The 18,933-nt window shown below is 46.6% G+C and overlaps 1 protein-coding gene across 4 annotated transcripts in view; it reads right to left on the minus strand.

Annotated features, from left to right (window-relative positions):
• Nucleotides 1-18,933, minus strand: part of LOC146180432 (receptor-type tyrosine-protein phosphatase T-like) — a 680,195-nt gene that overhangs the window by 476,419 nt on the left and 184,843 nt on the right. For 2 of the 4 annotated variants that reach the window (XM_084576027.1, XM_084576025.1), the window contains exon 6: nt 16,981-17,148. The exons of the other annotated variants lie outside the window; for them this stretch is intronic. In XM_084576027.1, the coding sequence (XP_084432153.1) occupies nt 16,981-17,148 (168 nt within the window). The remainder of the gene's footprint in view (nt 1-16,980; nt 17,149-18,933) is intronic. 4 annotated transcript variants of the gene reach the window in all.

Here is an 18,933-nt window from a genome sequence, read left to right on the forward strand (position 1 = left end):
ATAGAATCCATCTATATTACCCGCTATATACTAATCGACAAGAAAACCTCGTCCTATCTGTCGCCTCTCTGGTAAACCTCGACAACACAGTACATGCCCATCCTTCAGTACAGTATATACCTCATTTGGCCTCCTAACCTCACTAAGCCCTATGACATCCCATTTCATACCCTTCTGTTCCTCTAACAGCACTGCTAAACTATCCTCTCATAATAAGCTCCCAGGGGTGCCAAGAAACTAAAGCCTCGTTGAAAGTCGACACACAGGCTTCTATGGTGGCTTCGCTACAACTTGCGCTACCACGATGCTGCCGCTTCCTTACAACGCACACATTGTGGTTCTTGCAGAAACTTAGCTGCACGAAAAAATAATGATGAAATTGGTCCACCGGGCTACCAGCTATTTACAAGGGATAGAGATTCAAGGGACGGAGGTCTAGTACTTATCATCTTTCAGATTTCAGTTCTTGACTAAGTTGCTGACCATGAAAGCCTCTCTTTTAAAGTACCGCATGGCGGGCTAACCTTCTTGCTGTGTTCTGTTTATTGTGCTCCCGATTCTGGCGCCCCATTTCCTGAGTTCATATATGACTACTTGATAACCTGGCGTGAATACAGTGTGAATATGACGGGTGATTTCAATTTACCTAGGATTGAATAGAACAGTTTGCCGTAGGGAACTGAAATTTTGCTGATGTGCTAATCTACATTATGTTAACTTTAAGCTTGAAACAGATTATTCACGACAGTACGCCTAATGATGCTATTCTGGATTTGTTTTTTTTTGTTTTGTTTTGTGAGTGTATCATTTTCGCATGGCGATTTGGTAGTTGCGCCTGGTATTTCAGATCACCGGTCTTTGGTCTCTTCATGGTCGAGTGAACTTGTTCAAAAAACGTCGAATCTGTTAGCGGCACATGTTCATGATTTTCATAGGGCGGCCGACACTTTTGTTATCGATTACTTGGATATTGCGCTGGATCACGATTTCAAAGTTGATGTCCACAGTTTATGGAAGCTTCTCAAGGGAAGCATATTATTCTGTGTCGCAAATTTTGTACCTTAACGGAGAGTAAAAAAGAAGCGCAGAACCCTTGGGTCACTTGCCGCATTATTCATGTTAAACGAAAATTGAAATGACATATACGAGAGAGTCCTACGTCATCGGAGTACATATAGTAATTTAAATTAGAACTAGCACGGAGCCTATCTGCAGCGAGAAGCCATTACTTTAATATTATCCTACCTTGATCTTTATAATCAAAATCTAGCAAATTCTGGGGGTACTTCAGTCAGAAAAAGGAAACATTGGGATAAATAAAAGCTGGTCATGGGTTTGATGGGATATGCAGCGGTGGCGTAGCGGTAGAACATCCGCCTCGCATGCAAGAGGACCGGGGTTCGAATCACGGTGCCGCGCAATTCTCCACCGTATAAAAACAAAAGTCCGCGTGTCAATGAAATAAACAGGTTTAGGGTGCGACCTGATGCCGGTGAACACCTCCGGCAACGCACTCCCTCAACAGAACAGGAGTTGGCCACCCTGGTGCAGTAATTTGGCGCTCCCTCTCATGATTAGCTCCATAAAATCCCGGCCCTCAGTCACCAGCGGCTGCGGAACAACTGACCACGGCGGCGGTCAAACCTGTGACACAGCAGGGGTGCTAAGTGGGTGGAACAGCGCGAAAAGACGAAACACAAGAGACGCACAACAGACGAGCACTCGTCTGTTGTGCGTCTCTTCTTGTGTTTCGTCTTTTCGCGCTGTTCCACCAACTATGCAATTGTACCAACTCGCCCAACTGTCCATCCTACTTCAGGGGGTGCTAAGAATTTCTGGCTCCGCTGGACAGGCCGCCACTGGAAACTGACCCTGGCGACGTTTAACGTTAGAACCCTAGCTAGTGAAGCCAGCTTCGCAGTGCTGTTAGAGGAACTAGAGGGTATGAAATGGGATGTCATTAGATGGTATGAAATGGGAGGGCCTAGTGAGGTTAGGAGGCCGAATGAGGCATATACCGTTCTAAAGGATGGGCATGTACTGTGTTATCGAGGTTTACCGGAGAGGCGTGAACTAGGAGTAGGTTTTCTTGTCAATAAATACATAGCGGTAATATAGATGAATTCTATAGTATTAATGAGAGGGGCAGCCGCAGGCATCGTAATTACGCCTTATAAGCGGTATAAACTGCAGGTTGTACAGGCCTATGCACCCACATGTAGTTATGATGACCAGGCAGTTGAAAGCTTCTACGAAGATTTAGAATTGGCAATGCGAAAAGTAAAGACGCAGTATACTTTACTAATGGGCGACTTCAATACCAAGGTAGGGAAAAAGCAGGCAGGAGACCAGGCAGCAGGTGACTATGGCATTGGCTCTAGAAATAGCAGGGGGGAGTTACTAGTTGAGTTTGTAGAGAGCAATAACCCAAGAATCATGAATATCTTCTTCAGCAAACGGAGGAAGCGGAAATCGACATGGAAAAGTCCTAACGGGCAGGCGAAATATGAAATTGACTTCATACTGTGTCAACCCCCACCATTATGCAAGATGTAGAGGTAATCGGGAAAGTGCGGTGCAGTGACCACAGGATGGTGAAGTCCCGAATTAGCCTAAATCTGAAGAAGGAACGGAACATATTAGTAAGAAAGAAACCCATCAACGAATTAGCTGTGAGGGAGAGGGCAGGAGAGTTCAGGATCTCGCTACAGAATAGATATTCAGCTCTAAATAAGGATGGCGACATTACCCTAGAAGCAATGAACAATAATTTCAGAGATATTATTACTGAGTGCGCTATAAAAGTAGGCGGTAGGATAGTTATAGAGGATACTGGTAAGCTGTCTAAGGAGGCGAAAGGTTTCATTAAGAAACGCCAGAGTATGAAAGCTTCCAATCCAACAGACCAGATAGAATTGGCCGAGATATCAAAGCTAATCAACACGCGCAAGGTGGCCGATATAAAGAAGTATAACATGGAGAAAATTGAGCATGCTGTAAAGAACGGGGGAAGCCTTACAGCGGTAAAGAAGAAAATGGGCATAGGCAAAAACCAGATGTATGCGATAAGGGACAAAGCGGGCAACGTCATCAGTAATATGGACAAGATAGTCAAAGTAGCCGAGGAGTTCTATACAGATCTCTGCAGTAGCCAAAGTAGTCAGAACCGTAATGAGATTGGCGGTAGGGAAAAACAGTCAGACATTCCACCAGTGACAAAGGACGAGGTCAAGAAAGCATTAGGAACTATGAAAAGGGAGAAATCAGCTGGAGAGGATCAGGTAATTACAGATTTGTTAAAGGACGGGGGGGGGGGGGGGGGGGGGGGGGATATCGTGCTAGAAAAACTCGCCACCCTATACAGACAGTGCCTGGTTGTCATCGACGGTAACGGAACCATGGAAGAATGCAAACATTATCCTCATTCATAAGAAAGGGGACTCTAAGGACCTTAAAAATTACAGACCAATCAGCTTACTGTATGGGACGTATAAGGTATTTACTAAGGTAATTGCTAATAGAATCAGGACAACCTTAGACTTCAATCAAGCAAAGGATCAAGCAGGTATTCGGAAACGGTACTCTACTATCGATCATATCCATACCATCACCCAGGTAATAGAAAAATGCTCAGGCGAAGACAAGTCCACTTGTGGAAACTTTGGCTCATCTGCGACCTGAGGCGTACCCTATTTACCCTTGTTCGGTTCTTCTTTTTTATACAGCCCTTATACATAGCATTTATTGATTACGAAAAAGCATTTGACTCAGTAGAAACCTCATCAGTGATGCAAGCATTGCGAAATCAGGGGGTAGACGAGCCAGGCCACCGTCCCGTCTAATTCTCCCAAGCGGGGGCGAAAGGAGGAAAGAAAAAGCTGAGAGGAGGACTTCTCCCTCGCGCCTAAATTTTCCCCTCGCACTGACGGCGCCGCCGACTGCGCTGCGTGGCTTGCTTCGTCCTCGCGCGAACCGCTGCAACCGTTACGACTCCGCTCGTTTTGAATTAGAACCGTCGTCTGCGTCGGTCGTCTGCGTAGCCTAGCGCTGTGAATTCTCTGCGTGTTGGCTTATCGGCCAAAGTCGCGATTTTTCGTCGCGGTTCTTTTACTCTGTGCATCTCATTCCTGCTGGCTCTTCGCCCCTTCGTGAGACGAGAGACTTGTCTGCGTGCACCTCCAGTTCCGTGGACCCATCTCGTCTGCTGATTGTGCTGGCCATTACAGTCGGCGATATCCGCTGTGTTTCATGTTGTTGAACCTGTTACCTTCATGTACTGTGGAGAGACGTGCGTTTCGAAGAAGACGGTTCTTCCAGGAAGGGTAGTGTAAATTTTTAATCATGCATTTTGGTTATGTATAGCGCAGTGACATGTGATTACTTCCATCAAATACCAACCACTAGGTAACTAGAACGCAGGTATTTGCTCATGTTTCTACATTGCTTTGATGGTATGGAATGCGTAGAATGAATATGTGCATCATTTATTTAATTTCATATCAGCTGTACAGATGCTGACAGAAGCAGTGCCGGCAAACTGGGTTCTTTTGTAGTGATAAAGCAAGCATGCAATATTACAATGTTAGCGCAGAACACATAACACTACTGTAAACTGTTAGCTATGTAAAGTGCGTGTGTGTGAGGGATACCTTGTCGCATCTTTTCATTTTCTGTTTCACGTGCAGTTAATAAAAAAGAGAAACAATATCTGCTGTTCTCTGTGCAATTTCTTGCTGCGGTCGGGTACGCTTGCTCGCGAGCGCCTGCGCCCTCGAGAGCGTTATGCTTGTGGTTTTTCTTTCCATCACACTGTTCCTGCCGCGAGCCGGTCGCGCCGCGGCAGAACGATGATGCGGTAGAAAATCCACGGGCAGAGCTTTTTCCCGGGCGCGGGCGCACGCGAGCGCGCGACCCGCGCTGCCTGAAGCAACCTACCGACACCCCCTTCAGCGCACCGTTTTTTTTGGACCAGTCCGCTATACGGCCTCCCCCGTCAAGTCCATTTTTTACGCGCCCCCTCCCGCTATAATCCTATAATGGGGAGTTTGGCGCTAGCGTCTGTAATTCGTGGCCACTGGGAGGTATAGACCTCCTTCACTCCGGCTACGTCATGAAAATGCGGTGGCGCTGTCATCGTTAGTGACTTTCGCGTGGTAGGCAAAAACACGCTTCAGTCGCTTTGCCTACCGTGATTGTGCGATGGCTTGCTGCTGCCGGGGAATGCAGAGTACCATGCCGACTAATCGCGTCGCTATGACATGTGTTGAAAGACACACAATAGGAAGTTTAGTAAGCTTGCATAGGTTTCTTGCCGACAATGGTCGCCGTAAACAGTGGTGGGCCGCCGCGGTGCAGCGCCAAGGCTGGATACCGACGCCTGCTCATCGAATATGCGGCAAATACTTCGTCACGGCTAAGCTGAAACTTATTCACCTTTACGCCAGAGCGGTCTACCGAATCAATGGTCGCGAATATTTCGAGTTTGGCCTTTTTACGACGCGTGATGGGATCTTGGTACTGTTTTAGTGCTGGTGCGGTAACATATGTACAGGCGAGTTTCTTTGTTGGAGCATGCGTAGATGTTTTACCTTTGTAAACTGTTCCTCAAGCCCGTTTTTTTTCGCTGTGTATGTAAGCGCAGTGAGCTGCTACGCAAGTGATCTGTGTAGCACTCCTCGATCCGTGATGTACCATATTGCATGGCTAAACTTCGCCGCGTTCACGCCAAATTATTTTAATCTACTTCCTGATGAAGATTGCCACTTCACGTTGACAGCTACTGATTTGGATTGGAGCTGCATTTTGTATTTATGCCGAGCGCTTTTATTTGTATTCACAGGGGCTGATTGTGAATGCGAGTTGTGGGGTTTATCCTACATTGAAACGCGCTCACAGTGGCCGAGACCGAACTGGGCCGCCCTAACTACGGAATCACGGGTGAAGGTAAAAACGGCCCCAGAAAAGAGTTCCTCAGAAGATACAGTCCCGAAAAAAAGGTACCTGAAATATATAGCCCCGGAATAATCGTCCAGAAAGGTCCTATCAGGAAGCGGCCCCTAGGAAAAAATGTCACCGAAGAAATTGGCTGAAAATCTGCCCGGAACTCACTCCGCGAAAAATTGAACATCTTATTGGACGCCCTTTCTTTTTTTTTTTTAGAACAGATGTAACCACTGTTTGGGCAGTATGCCCTCTGGGTGTTTTACAGGTTTACAGGAACTGGAGAAGGCTTGGCGAGAAAGCATTGCAAAAAAAAAAAGAAAAAAAAAAGAGCCCCACCACTATAACATCCAGCGAGTATTATACAGTGCATAGTTCCCAGTTTCCAAACTGGGAAATATCGCTCTTTAATATAGGTCTAATCACCCGGCTAATATTACACATTCGAGAGACGTGTTTGCCCTCGACAGCACAAATTTCGGCGCCATAACGTTTTTTTTTTTTTTTTTTCATTGCGAACACACAGCATCAGTGCCATGTTTTGCAAATTTCAAGCGGACGGGTAGAAAGAAGCCCTGCAGCATACATTATGACGGCTAGACACAAGGAAACTCAGTCTACGTTTTTAGTAAACAGAACTACAGAACGTAAAAAAAAGAAAAATAAAACGGCGGGGTTCAAAATATACATAATGTTCGCTAAAACCATAAACACAATGTAAGATAAAAACAGTGAAAGTTGATTACAATGAGCGTAATTCATCGCTGATAAGCCAAGCACCAGGCAAGGGGAAAGCTCGACTTTGCAGTACGTTGTTCATTGCATCTGTTTGGAGAGGTTTTATCCGGGGCCATTTTTTCCTGGGACGTATTTACCGGAACCCACGGAACCACAGTGGCCGCTGCAGCTCGTAATTGTAATGCAAGCTAACAGCACGACTACCCGTAATAAAATTGCTACCTTTAACGACGACAGCCGCCCACGAACAAAGCAAATATAACAGATGCGCAGCGTTGTGATCTCAACCAATAACGCAATGATACGCAAACCGTGCTGTGTCAAGGCTACCGTTGCCACGCTGACCTAAATCATCTTAACCATACAGCCGCTCGACGCTAGCGAGGTGCTTCGTGCTTACCAAGAACGCTCATTTGCCGCTCGGTGTGAAGAATCATACGATTATGCTATGATGCTTCGAGCGGACTATTCGTACGCGGTTTGCGAGCGCTATTTATGAGCGAGAAAAATCGCCGTCAGCTTACTCGACTCAAAGTAGCTGTAAGCATCCGAAGCTTTGTAATTCTCGATGCGTTCCATGCATAATTTTCTGGGGGAAAACAGAAAATAGATGCAAACGTCGCTCATTTTCCTCGGCTGGCAGCAACGCTTCTCTTGTGCGCCTTGAACCCAATCCCCATCGGTACGGCGTGCGGGTCCGTACGCTGCACGCCGTGTACTTTTTCAGTGTATCGCTTCTGTTCTGACCGCTGAGGCTCACGAAACACTAGCTCATGGTCACTTCGTCTGCCTAGAAGGCGCCTGCAAATCACAATAACACGGCCTTGACAAGCTCGGCCACAGTGCCCTGGCTAGCCACTGTACACCGGCCGCGGTCGTGCTTTTTGCCTACCGTGGGGTCGCTAACGAGAGCAGCGCCACCTCGATCGTCTTGTTTGTTTGCAAACATGAAGGAGGTCTATAGGGAGTTTCACACCCCTGGACGAGCCATACGTGAAAGTGCTGGAAGATATATATAGTGGCTGCACAGCAACCATAGTTCTGTACAAAGAAAGGAACAAAATTCCCATAAAAACGGTGTTAGGCAAGGAGACACGATTTCCCCAGTACTATTCACAGCTTGCTTAGAAGAAGAATTCAGAGACTTGGAATGGGAGCAGTTAGGAGTAAGGGTAGATGGAGAATACCTCAGTTTTTTGCGATTTGCTGATGCCTATGCCTTGCTAAGTAACTCGGGGGATGAACTGCAAATAATGATTGATGACCTAGACAGGAAACGTAGGCTTAAAAATTAATATGCAGAAGACTAAGGTAATGTTCAACAGCCTCGGGAAGAAACAGCAGTTTAGGTTAGGTAGCGAAGCACTTGGAAGTAGTAGGCGAGTATGTCTACTTAGGACAGGTAGTAACCGCAGATCCGGACCATCAAAAGGAAATAACAAGAAGAATAAGATTTGGATGGAGCGCATTTGGTAAGCACTCGCAGATTATGACTAGCAGCTTACCGGTATCACTCAAGTGAAAGTATACAACAGTTGCATCTTACCTTTACTCACCTTTGGTGTTGAAACGTGGAGGCTAACCAAGAGGGTTCTACTTAAGTTGAGGACAACACAAAGGGCTATGGAACGAAAAACGGTATGGGTAACATTAAGAGATGGGAAGCGTGCAGAGTGGGTCCGAGAAATAACTCAAGTTACCGACATTCTAGTGGAAATTAAGAAGAAGAAATGGTCATGGGCAGGACATGTAGTGCGAAGAGAGGATAACCGATGGTCGCTGAGGGTAACAAACTGGATTCCAAGGGAAGGAAAGCGTAGCAGGGGGTGGCAGAAAGTTAGGTGGGCGGATGAGATTAAGAAGTTCGCAGGGGTCAAGTGGATGCAGCTAGCACAGAACCGGGCCAATTGGAGAAATATGGGAGAGGCCTTCACCCTGCAGTGGGTATAGTCAGGCTGATGATGATGATTGGTTTTATTGTTGCAGAATGTGACGATATAGCTGACCTATTTAATCAATATTTTTAAAGTGCCTTTGCATCTGATAATGAATTTGATGTTTCAGACCAGGCTTTCGCTCTTGTTTTCAGTCTTTTCCACTGATGGTGGTTAATCTTTATTGCTTGAAATAAACATTAGGAAAGCACGGGGTCCGGACTGTATTCCACATATCTCATTAGGGCGGTATGCCCCTTAAATTTCTCAGCATCTAGCTAAGTTTTTCTCTCTCTCTTTGTGCCCCAATATATGCTGACTTTAAAGGCAGCATACATGGCACGACACCCAGCACCTCCTCCAAATGTCACCATCAAACGGCCAGAGCAGCCAGCGTAGGTTAGAAGGTGGGTTATCTTGTGTTCCATCGATGGCTATTTTTCACCACAATTTCAACCATTAGCAAATATTTTAACTTAGCGACGTGCTATCTTCTGACGGCCGGTGACTGAGCACTATCTTTATCGATGTTCCACCCCCAGTTCTCTTCGCTACATAATCTCTGCGTTTTTGCAATAAACCTCAGTTGATAGTCAGCGCCTTGTGTTTGTACCTTGCGCTGTTCCTTCATCATGAAAAACCAACTAGCCCGCCAACTCGCTCTTATGGAATGCGACTCCTGATTTGGTTTCCATTCAACTAAGTTTGAAAAACTTGAAAATGTTTTCTACAATTACATACGCCTATAGTTTTGCATTCTTTTAATATTTCATGCTTTTTGTAATTTTGTTAGGTATTGCCGGGTTCGATCCCACCGCCATTAGCTGCGTTTCTATGGTGCTGTGCGATATTAGTGCACGTTAAAGACTCCCAGGTGGTCGAAATTACTCCGTAGCCCTGCACTACGTTTCCTCTCTCTCTCTCTCTATCCACTTTCATCTCCCCTTCCTCTCTTCCCTTCGTGGCTCAGGTGTCCACGGAACAAGTGTGACAGACACTGCGCCTTTCGTTTCCTGTGAGCCAATGTGAGCCAATGTGAACCAATTATTAATATTATTGTTATTATTATTATTATTATTATTATTATTATTATTATTATTATTATTATTATTATTATTATTATTATTATTATTATTATTATTATTATTATTATTATTATTATTATTATTATTATTATTATTATTATTATTATTATTATTATTATTATTATTATTATTATTATTATTATTATTATTATTATTATTATTATCTTCCTTGACATCTTCCAAAACTCGCTCTGTTCATTTACATTGGATGTTCGTAGCGTTGTATTCTAAATAGTACTTTATCACATATAACTCCCACTTTCTAGCCTTAAATTGTATTTACTTCACTTTTTGCTTTTTCTCCTGTTCAATGCTGTCTGTATCTTGAACTACTTTTTATCCGTTTCTTGCTTATATTTCAACTTTAAACTTTATATTCGAATCTTACTGTCCCTTGTTCAATTTTACTTCTTTATTGTATTATTTTGTATTTCTAGCCTGTGTTTTAAGTACCATGCACTTGTTGCGCCTGGAATGGTTGTTTATTTTATGTATATTTCTATATTACTATAATCAATGTCAGTCATCTGTTTTTTTTTTTTTCTCTCTTCTACCTTCCGTTCTTTTTTTTTTTCTTTATTTCCTGGTGTGCTAAAAAATTCTCTCACTGTGTATATAAGTGATGATACTCATTGTTTGCTTAATTTCCGTGATACTTTTCGTCTCAGTTTCATTTCATGTATTATTTATTTCTTTTTTTTTTGTGTTCCCTCTGTGTGTGTAAACATGTTTGTGCTTTTTCATTTTTTTTTTGTGCTGCAGCACAAAGACCACATGGTTGTTCCTGCGCACATTAAATAAAGATTGATTGATTGATTGATTGATTGATTATTATTATTATTATTATTATTATTATTCATTACCTACTGCTTTCTTTTAGTGTCATAGGTCTATTTGTCATAACTATTGCTGAATTCCTAATCACTCTTGTGACGCCGTTGTGCCGCCGGACTGGATTGCCGACGTTTTAACTGGCCGTAGCCACGCTATTGACCCCGGCGTTTTTCTTCTGTCAAGCTTCCGCTAGCCTTGCCGCGTCCCAGTGCCGCGTCACTGCGAATAAACCCATCTTCTAACCTAAGTTGGCTGCTCTGGCTGTTTGATGGTGACATTTGGTGGAGGTGCTGGGTGTCGTCCCATTTATGCTGACTTTGCAGGCACCTTTTAAGCCATTTCCGAGTGCGTGGATTCAACACCTATCCACAAGGAGAGCCGCCGTCTTCGAGGCTTACAGCTCGAGTTCAGCGGCGTGAGAACACCTCCAAGAGCTCTGACGTCTGCCTTGGGTAGTCATCTTCCTCAGCAGGCTGGAGCGGTTCCGCCGTTTGTCCTACACACACCTCGGTCACCACCTTCGTTCCATGGTGATAGGTTCGAGGATGATGAAGACTGGTTAGCTAGTTTCGACCTTGTGGCGGGCTTCAACCAGTAGGATGGTGACCGAAAGCTACAAACGTCTACTTCGCATTGCTGGATTCCGCCGAAGCTTGGTACGAGAATCACGAAGCTAATTTTACCACCTGGGAAGCTTTTCGCCGCGAGTTGTTGGTGACATTTCGTACAGACAAGAAGAAAGAGAGAACCGATCTCGCCCTACACTCAAGATCGCAGCAGCCAAATTGTTGCCATTTTTTTGAAGACATGACGCGACTCTTCAGTCAGGTTGATCCAGCTGTGCCCGCGGCCAAGAAGGTGTGCCACCTAATGTGGCGTGTAAAGGAGCAGTTGTTTGCCGGACTTGTCCGCAACCCTCCGAAAACTGTGGCGGAATTTATTAAAGAGACAACGCGTATGAAGCGCTCCTTGCAAGAGCGGAGCGCGCAGTACGGCCGACTTGCTTCTGTAGCAACCGCCCACCACTGCCAGCCTACGTCGCCGCCCGCTGAGGAACTTCGAGAATTCGTGCGGAACGTTAGCGTGAAGAGCTCCAGAAACTACGCTTAGAAGCTCCCCACGCAGGCGTCGTTGCAGTAGTGGACGTGGTCCGGGATTAAATCCGGCGAGTGGTGCAGTCACCTCTAGTAGTCCCCAACCGGAGCCCTACATAATGACTTACAGCGACGTACTACGAAATCCTGCACCTGCACCACAAGCCATTCCTCCTGCTGGTGCTTTACCTCCTGTGCAGTAGTAAGTCATAGCCGTGCCCGTCCAACAGCAGTAATTCAGGCCCGCCATCCGTAAGGCACACGTGTGGCGAACACGAAACAACTGGCCATTGTGCTACCTCTGCTGGGAGCCCGGCCAAGGTTCGGCGCGACTGCCCCTACCGCCAGATGGGTCTCAGGGGCTTTTCTCCCGACAGACCTCGACTGCGCTACGGTGAGCGACCGCAGGAGATCGAGCACTACTTGGCCACTAACGCGCAGTCCCCGACTGCACAACTACGCCAGTCCCGATTCCCGTCTCCAAGAAAGTTCCCTTCTCCCAACCACCCCTCACCCTCTGGCCCGTTCAGAGGCACGTCCGCACGGCGGGAAAAATAAAGACGGCGTCCTCCGGGGGTAGGACTACCGCAGCTGTACAGAGACAAGAGCCTACACCCGACGATATACCGCGACGTGCCGACTGACGGCGACTCGACCCGACGGGTCTACCGACGAGATGCGAAGAATTGCTTCCTGCCGAAATTACAGTAACCGCCGACACCCACAACGGGAATGCACTCGTGGACACTGGCGCTGATTTTTCCGTAATGAGGAGCCGGCTAGCCAAGACCTTCCGAAAAGTTTTGACGCCTTGGACTGGGCCGGAGATCCGGACAGCTGGCGGCCATGTGGTGACACCGAGTGGTGTCTGTACCTCACGAATACAAATCCGAGGCGTAACTTTCCCCGGCTGCTTCGCTATGCTCTCCGAGTGCTCCAAAGTCCTGATACTCAGTTTGGATTTCCTCCTGGGGTATGGCACTGTGATCGACTTTAAGGACCTAATCGTGTCGTTTGCCACCCACCGCACTCTTGACTCCGACCCCAGCAACACATAACAAAGCTGCAAGTCTCTGACGATCACGTCGTGACACCACCAAGATCCAGCATGTTTGTGACTATAGAGTGCGATAGCAGCCCCGGAACTCGTGGCATCGCCGAAGCCAACATGTCGCTGCTTCTGGGTCGACAAGCCTGAGTAGCTCGAGGACGTACTGAACTGAAGGACAGGCGAACCTAGCTTTGGTGACGAACTTCGGTTGCGAACCGCAGTGTTTGGCGAGCAAAACAACGATTGCGTATTTTGAAGAACTCCCGGAATGCGCAGGGAAGTACACGTTGTTCGAAATCACAAACTCATTAGAAACGTCGACTACTCAAGTTAAAACCGACATCAACCCGGAACTCCTGTCTGATCAAAAACGCTGCCTAGAGATCATTATCAACTCTTTCCGAGACTGTTTTGCAACGACCTCCAGGGTTAGACAGACACCGCTCGCAAAGCATCGAATTATAGTCGACGACAACCAGAGACCATTACGTCAGTCGCCTTATCGGGTCTCTCGAAAGGAGCGGGATGCAATTCGCCGGCAAGTTCAGGAAATGCTCCAGGACCACGTGATCCAGCAGTCGACGAGCCCATGGGCATCGCCTGTTGCCTTAGTGGCGAAGAAACGTGGAACCCTACGGTTCTGCGTTGATTACCGCCGTTTAAACAAGGATACCAAACCGTTTATTCTCTACCGCGCAGTGATTACTCCCTAGAGCATCTGCGCCACGTCGCTCGATTTACACAGTGGTAATTGGCAGATAGAGGTGGACAAATTCGACCAGGAGAAGACCGCCTTTATTGCCCTGGACAGTTTGTACAAATTCAGGGTGCTCCCTATGCTCCGCTCCTGCGACCTTCTAGCGGATGATGAACACTGTGCTTTCTGACCTGAAATGGCAGTCTTGCCTGGTGTACCTGGATAACGGTGTTTTTTCAGACACTTTCGAGGAATACCTGAGGCCCCCGCGCACCCTTTTCGAAGGCGTTCGTTCAGCCGGTCTGTCCCTTAAGGCAGAAAAGTACCATTTCGCTTTCCAAGAGCTGGAGTTTCTGGGCCACATTGTGAGTGCCAAGGGCGTTAGCCCAGACCCTGACAAGACAGCCGCCGTAGCTGCTTTCCCCATTCCAACCGACAAGCGAAGCGTGCGTCGTTTTCTGGGTCTTTGTTTCTACTATCGGCATTTTGTGAAGAACTCGCTGATAGCCGAGCTCCTAACTCGCCTTACAAAAGAGAACTAACCGTTCTGCTGGGGTCAAGAGCAATAACGGTCCTTTGAGAAACTACGAACTCGTCTACAAAGGGCGCCTATACTTGGTCACTTCGACGAGCAAGCTGACACAGAACAGAACACAGACGCAAGTAACGCCAGCCTTGGAGCGGTCCTTGTACAATGGCAGCATGGTGTGGAACGCGTAATCGCATACGCAAACCGCACCTTATCCCGGTGCGAGGTGAACTACTCCACTACCGAAAAGAAGTGTCTTGCTATTGTTTGGCCAGTGACAAAATTTCGCCCATCTTGCATGGCCGGCCTTTCTCAGTAGTGAGCGATCACCACTCACGCAGTTGGTTGGCGAGCCTCAAAGATCCTTCAGGACGGCTTGCACGCTGGAGCCTTCGACTTCAAGAATTTGATGTGACCATCGTCTATAAATCAGGCAAGAAGCACAGTGATGCAGACTGCCCCGCGCGCCTCTTAAGCATAACAGCACTGAGTTCGACGACGATTCTCTTTTTCTTGGTGCCATCTCTGCGGACACTTTGGTCCAACAACAACCTTGAACTACAGCATCTCATTGAGTATCTAGAAGGAAATAATTCGACTCCGCCGCGAATCTTTTCGCGCGGATTGTCATCGTTCTGTTTACGAGACGGGATCATGTACAAGAAGAACTATGGATCGACGGAGCTAATTAGCTTCTCGTCATACCTAAGGCTATTCGCGACGAAGTCCTGCAGGCGTCCCACGACGACCCTTCTTCTGGTCACCTGTGTTTTTTTTTTCCCGAACGTTGGCATGCATACGCCAGAAGTATTATTGGCCTAATGTCACTGAGGTGGTGAAGCGCTACATCAAAACTTGCCGGGAGTGCCAACATTGGAAGACGCCGCCGACTAAGCCGGCCGAACTGCTACAACCTGTTGATCCGCCACAAGTCCCGTTCCAACAAGTCGGCATGGATTTACTCGGCCCGTTTCCGGAGTCCTCGCTCGGTAATCGGTAGATTGTGGTCGTCACCGACTGTCTCAACCGATACTGTGAAACGAAAGCTCTTCCACGCGGAACCAATGCTGAAATTGCAACCTCTTTTTATGCAGAGCATTGTACTTCGTCACGGTGCACCCGCAGTCATTATAACTGGCAGGGAAATGGCTTTCCCCTCGGCGCTTACGCAGGAGGTTATGCGACTCAGTGGCAAAAGCTACCGAAGAACAACCGCTTATCACCCGCAAACAAATGGACTCACCGAACGACTTAGGAAGATAATCGCCGATATGATTTCAATGTATGTCGGCGAGGACCATCTAAGCTGGGACACAATACCTCCCTATGTCACCATCGCGTATCATACTGCGCCGCAAGAAACGACGCACTTCACTCCATTTTGTTTCGTCCACGGCCGCGAAGCTATGAATATGCTGGACGCAATGCTGCTTCCTGATAGTGTTAATCACGCATTCATGGGTGCTGATGAATTCGTGCTGCATGCCGAAGACGCCCGCCAACTTTCTCGACAGCGTATCCGGCACCAGCAAGAAAAAGACGCTCACCGATGTAACCTACGCCACAGAAATGCGAGTTGCGAGCCCGGATAACGTGTTTGGGTGTAAAGTCCAATCCGTGTAAGAGAGCGGTCTGAAAAGCTGCTTCGGCGGTACTTTCGCTCGTATGAGGTAGTCCGCCAAATCAGCGATGTGAACTATGAAGTTCGTCCCCAGGAAACTGTTCGTTCCTCTCGACGGCCAACATCCGAAGTGGTACCTGTTGCACGAATGAAGCCCTACCACTCCCTTTAGCCGCTCGTTCGCCCCAGCCACCGGGCACTACCAATGTTCCTTGTTGCTCGGATCGCCAACGGTTAGCGCCGAGGACGGCGCCTTTCAAAGAGAGGGAGTAATGCCGCATTCCCAATCACTCTTGTGGCGCCGTTACGCGGCCGGACTGGATTGCCGACGTTTTAGCTGGCGTTAGCCACGCTAGTGACCCCGGTGTTTTTCGTCTTCTCTCGAGCTCCCGCCAGCCTTGCCGCGTCCCAGTGCCGCGTCAATGTGAATAAATCCACCCTCTAACCTATGTTGCCTGCTCTGGCTGTTTGACGGTGACACTATTATGTGCTATGTTTACTTCCATGGCACTCTTGCCTGCGCCAATCTGGCCTTCAGTATTGTGACATAAAAATAAATAAATAAATACATGCCTTTTTTTTCTTTTACGAACTCACAGTGTTGGGGTGTGGCTGCGCTTTTTTTAACCCTGCATTCAGACCGAGTGCTCACAGCGCATTCCGTCTTGATGGTCGCTTGACTGCGGTTGACCTTGTTCTAGGCGGCCGGAGAACTCGCTTCGTCAGTGTACGCGCCTCTTACGCCTAGTTTTAGAAATGAGTTATTCAGGTCTATTTCACCGCATTTTCTCGATGATCCTGCTCTGGGACTGTGTGCTACACTCAAGGCGTGACAACAGCGGGCCTGGATAGGGCCGCATCTAATTTTCGTGACCTAATGAGTATTGCGTTGCTATATTTACGCGCTTCTCTGTAGATTTTTTCTTCTTCATATTGACCAGTGCTAGCATATTTGAGTTTCTGTTACGCTTGTGGATGTGTTTCCTTTTTTGTTACGTATATATGCTTTATAGGAAATGTACCTGTAATTTCTTGGGCTAAACTTTGTTATCCTTCTCCATGATGTTTTACAAAAGCTCTGTAATAAATATTGATACTGATGATAGTGATAGTTGCTGATGTCGATAGAAATTCTTAATTAACGAAAGGTATAGTTCGAGATAATAGCGGGTAATAACAGTCATGATGATGATGATATTGGTGATAATGGTGTGGTTAGTGGTAGTTGGGGAGGATTTCACCATTTCTGCTGTTAAGCGGACTTAAGCGCAGTCCTGCAAATTTTAGGTAAGCGAAAATTGGGGTAAAAGGAAATATAGCGTGGCTAGAGCCCTCAGCCCATGACTCCAGTGACCTTTGCCCTCATCTGCGCTCTGTGACCATATCATGTGCGCTTGAGCTGGTCATCAGGCATAGAGCAGGATAGCCTCCCGCATGTAATTTTTGAATGAACATACCTTTAGAGGGCTGTGGGTGAAGGTTGACAGTATTCGGCAAAGGAACTTCGTTGATGCTGTAGTCGAAGGTGATACCGTGACCTTTGGGACCATGGCATTCAAGCTGCGACATGATGTTGCTGTCGTAGATAAAATTCCTGTGCAGCGCTGTAACGTCCAAAATATCCTCTGGAAACAAGCCAGTTATAAAGGTTTGTAAGGCTTCGCACAGTCTGGCAGTCACTTAAAGTCGCTTATTTACACTTTTTTCCTTATAATTTCACGTGCCAAAACTGGACACAGTTAATCCAGTAATATACGCTTTCACTAAAACTCAAACATTAGGAAACGTCGTTCTTTATATTTTCTTCTTTCATATCGCTGGAATTTTAAGTATATATTTTGTCGCCATGCAAAACGATATGAAAAAGACGAAATGATATTGTGATCACCTGTGATCTGTATTTCATTACCAAACACTATCATGGTCGTGCCTCATTCAGCTGCTTTCCATGCTCAGGGTGCCAGAGATCTCCATCCCTTCTTGCGCCTACGTTAAGTCTTTCTGCTGTTTTTTGACAAGTTTGTTGTTTGGAGAACGCCTGTGTTGGTCTGCTATTATTACAAAGACGACGCCACAAGAAAGAAAAGGACACCATATGCGCATGTGATGTCCTTTTCATCCTTGTGTCGTCGTTTCTGCGCCCCAGTGGTTTTCACGTCATAAACCAACTCGCCCCACGGGCCGTCATTCTGCTGTAGTTGTCGCTTGGTCCAAATTTCTCTTTAAACAAGCACAGGAAGGTCATGCCGAGGTAGGCACAAGGCACAAGCTGAGCTCAAGTTAAAAGGTGATTGTAACATAAGGCCCAAAATAATTCACGAAAACCTTTCAGTTCAGATAACCAGATATATTCGATGATCGCATAAACAATTCTACTCGATCATGATAGAAGAAAGTGGCTCAGGATACGGGACACGGCAGTAAACAACACGAGCGCCGACTAACAACTCCTCAGGTCCTCGAATAGTTGCATGTGACAAGAGATATAATAAGCGTTTTGTTGCCTGCCGGACCCACGTTGTTTACGAGGTGCCTTTTTCTTGCAGGGCCTCGTATGTAGGTCAGACGGGACGATGTATTAAGATCGCCTCAGAGAACATGCATCGTCCGTCCCGTGCTGACATTGTGGCCATAAGCAAATTGGCGCTGCCTTTTAAATCTTGTCCGAATTGTGTTTCACTTTTCGAACAGTGCGTCATTCTAAAATGTTATTCGTTAATGACTGCGACATTGCAACTAGCTTGAAAAACACAAAGCACAGCAACAAAAGGTACCGAAGGGACAGCACGCTAGTTGTCCCGTCGCTGTCCTTTGTGTTTTTCACGCTAGTTGCAATGTCGCAGTCATTAACGAATACACACCAACTAGCCCAACTGTCTTCCATGATCTAAAATGTAATCCTGAAAAACATACCAGGGAAATCTTTGAAGCTCTTATCTTCCCGCAAAGGGGCTTTATGCGCGAACATACCTTCTGCTTCATTATCGCGCCACGAGCTTGCCTATGTTAACTCTTAATGATGAGCATGGCATATTTTCGTGTTGACGTTGTTGACGTTGTGGCCCTTCTTCTTTTTCCTTCCCGCGCATCTATCGCTGAGTGTATTCATACGCACACGCTTTGAATACATTCAGTTGTTAGTCGGAGCTCGTGTTGTCTACCGCCTTGTCCCGTCTCCTGCGCTATTTTCTTCTACCATGATCACTCACAAACTCGCGCAGCAACTCACTGATGCAATTCTACTTGAGGGATATTGGCCCCATTCTTTACAATTATCTTCTTAATCTAAAGCAATACTGAGCCCGTACTGATAGTTCTAAATACAGCGTTTACTCCCTGATAGCTAACATTGGAACTCAAATCTTCCAATAAAGCAGCCTCTTGATTTGTGCACATTTCAACAGCCATCG

The sequence above is a fragment of the Amblyomma maculatum genome, chromosome 8 (genome assembly GCF_055883805.1).
Source record: "Amblyomma maculatum isolate TAMU_Amacu chromosome 8, ASM5588380v1, whole genome shotgun sequence".
NCBI classification, from domain to species: domain Eukaryota; kingdom Metazoa; phylum Arthropoda; class Arachnida; order Ixodida; family Ixodidae; genus Amblyomma; species Amblyomma maculatum.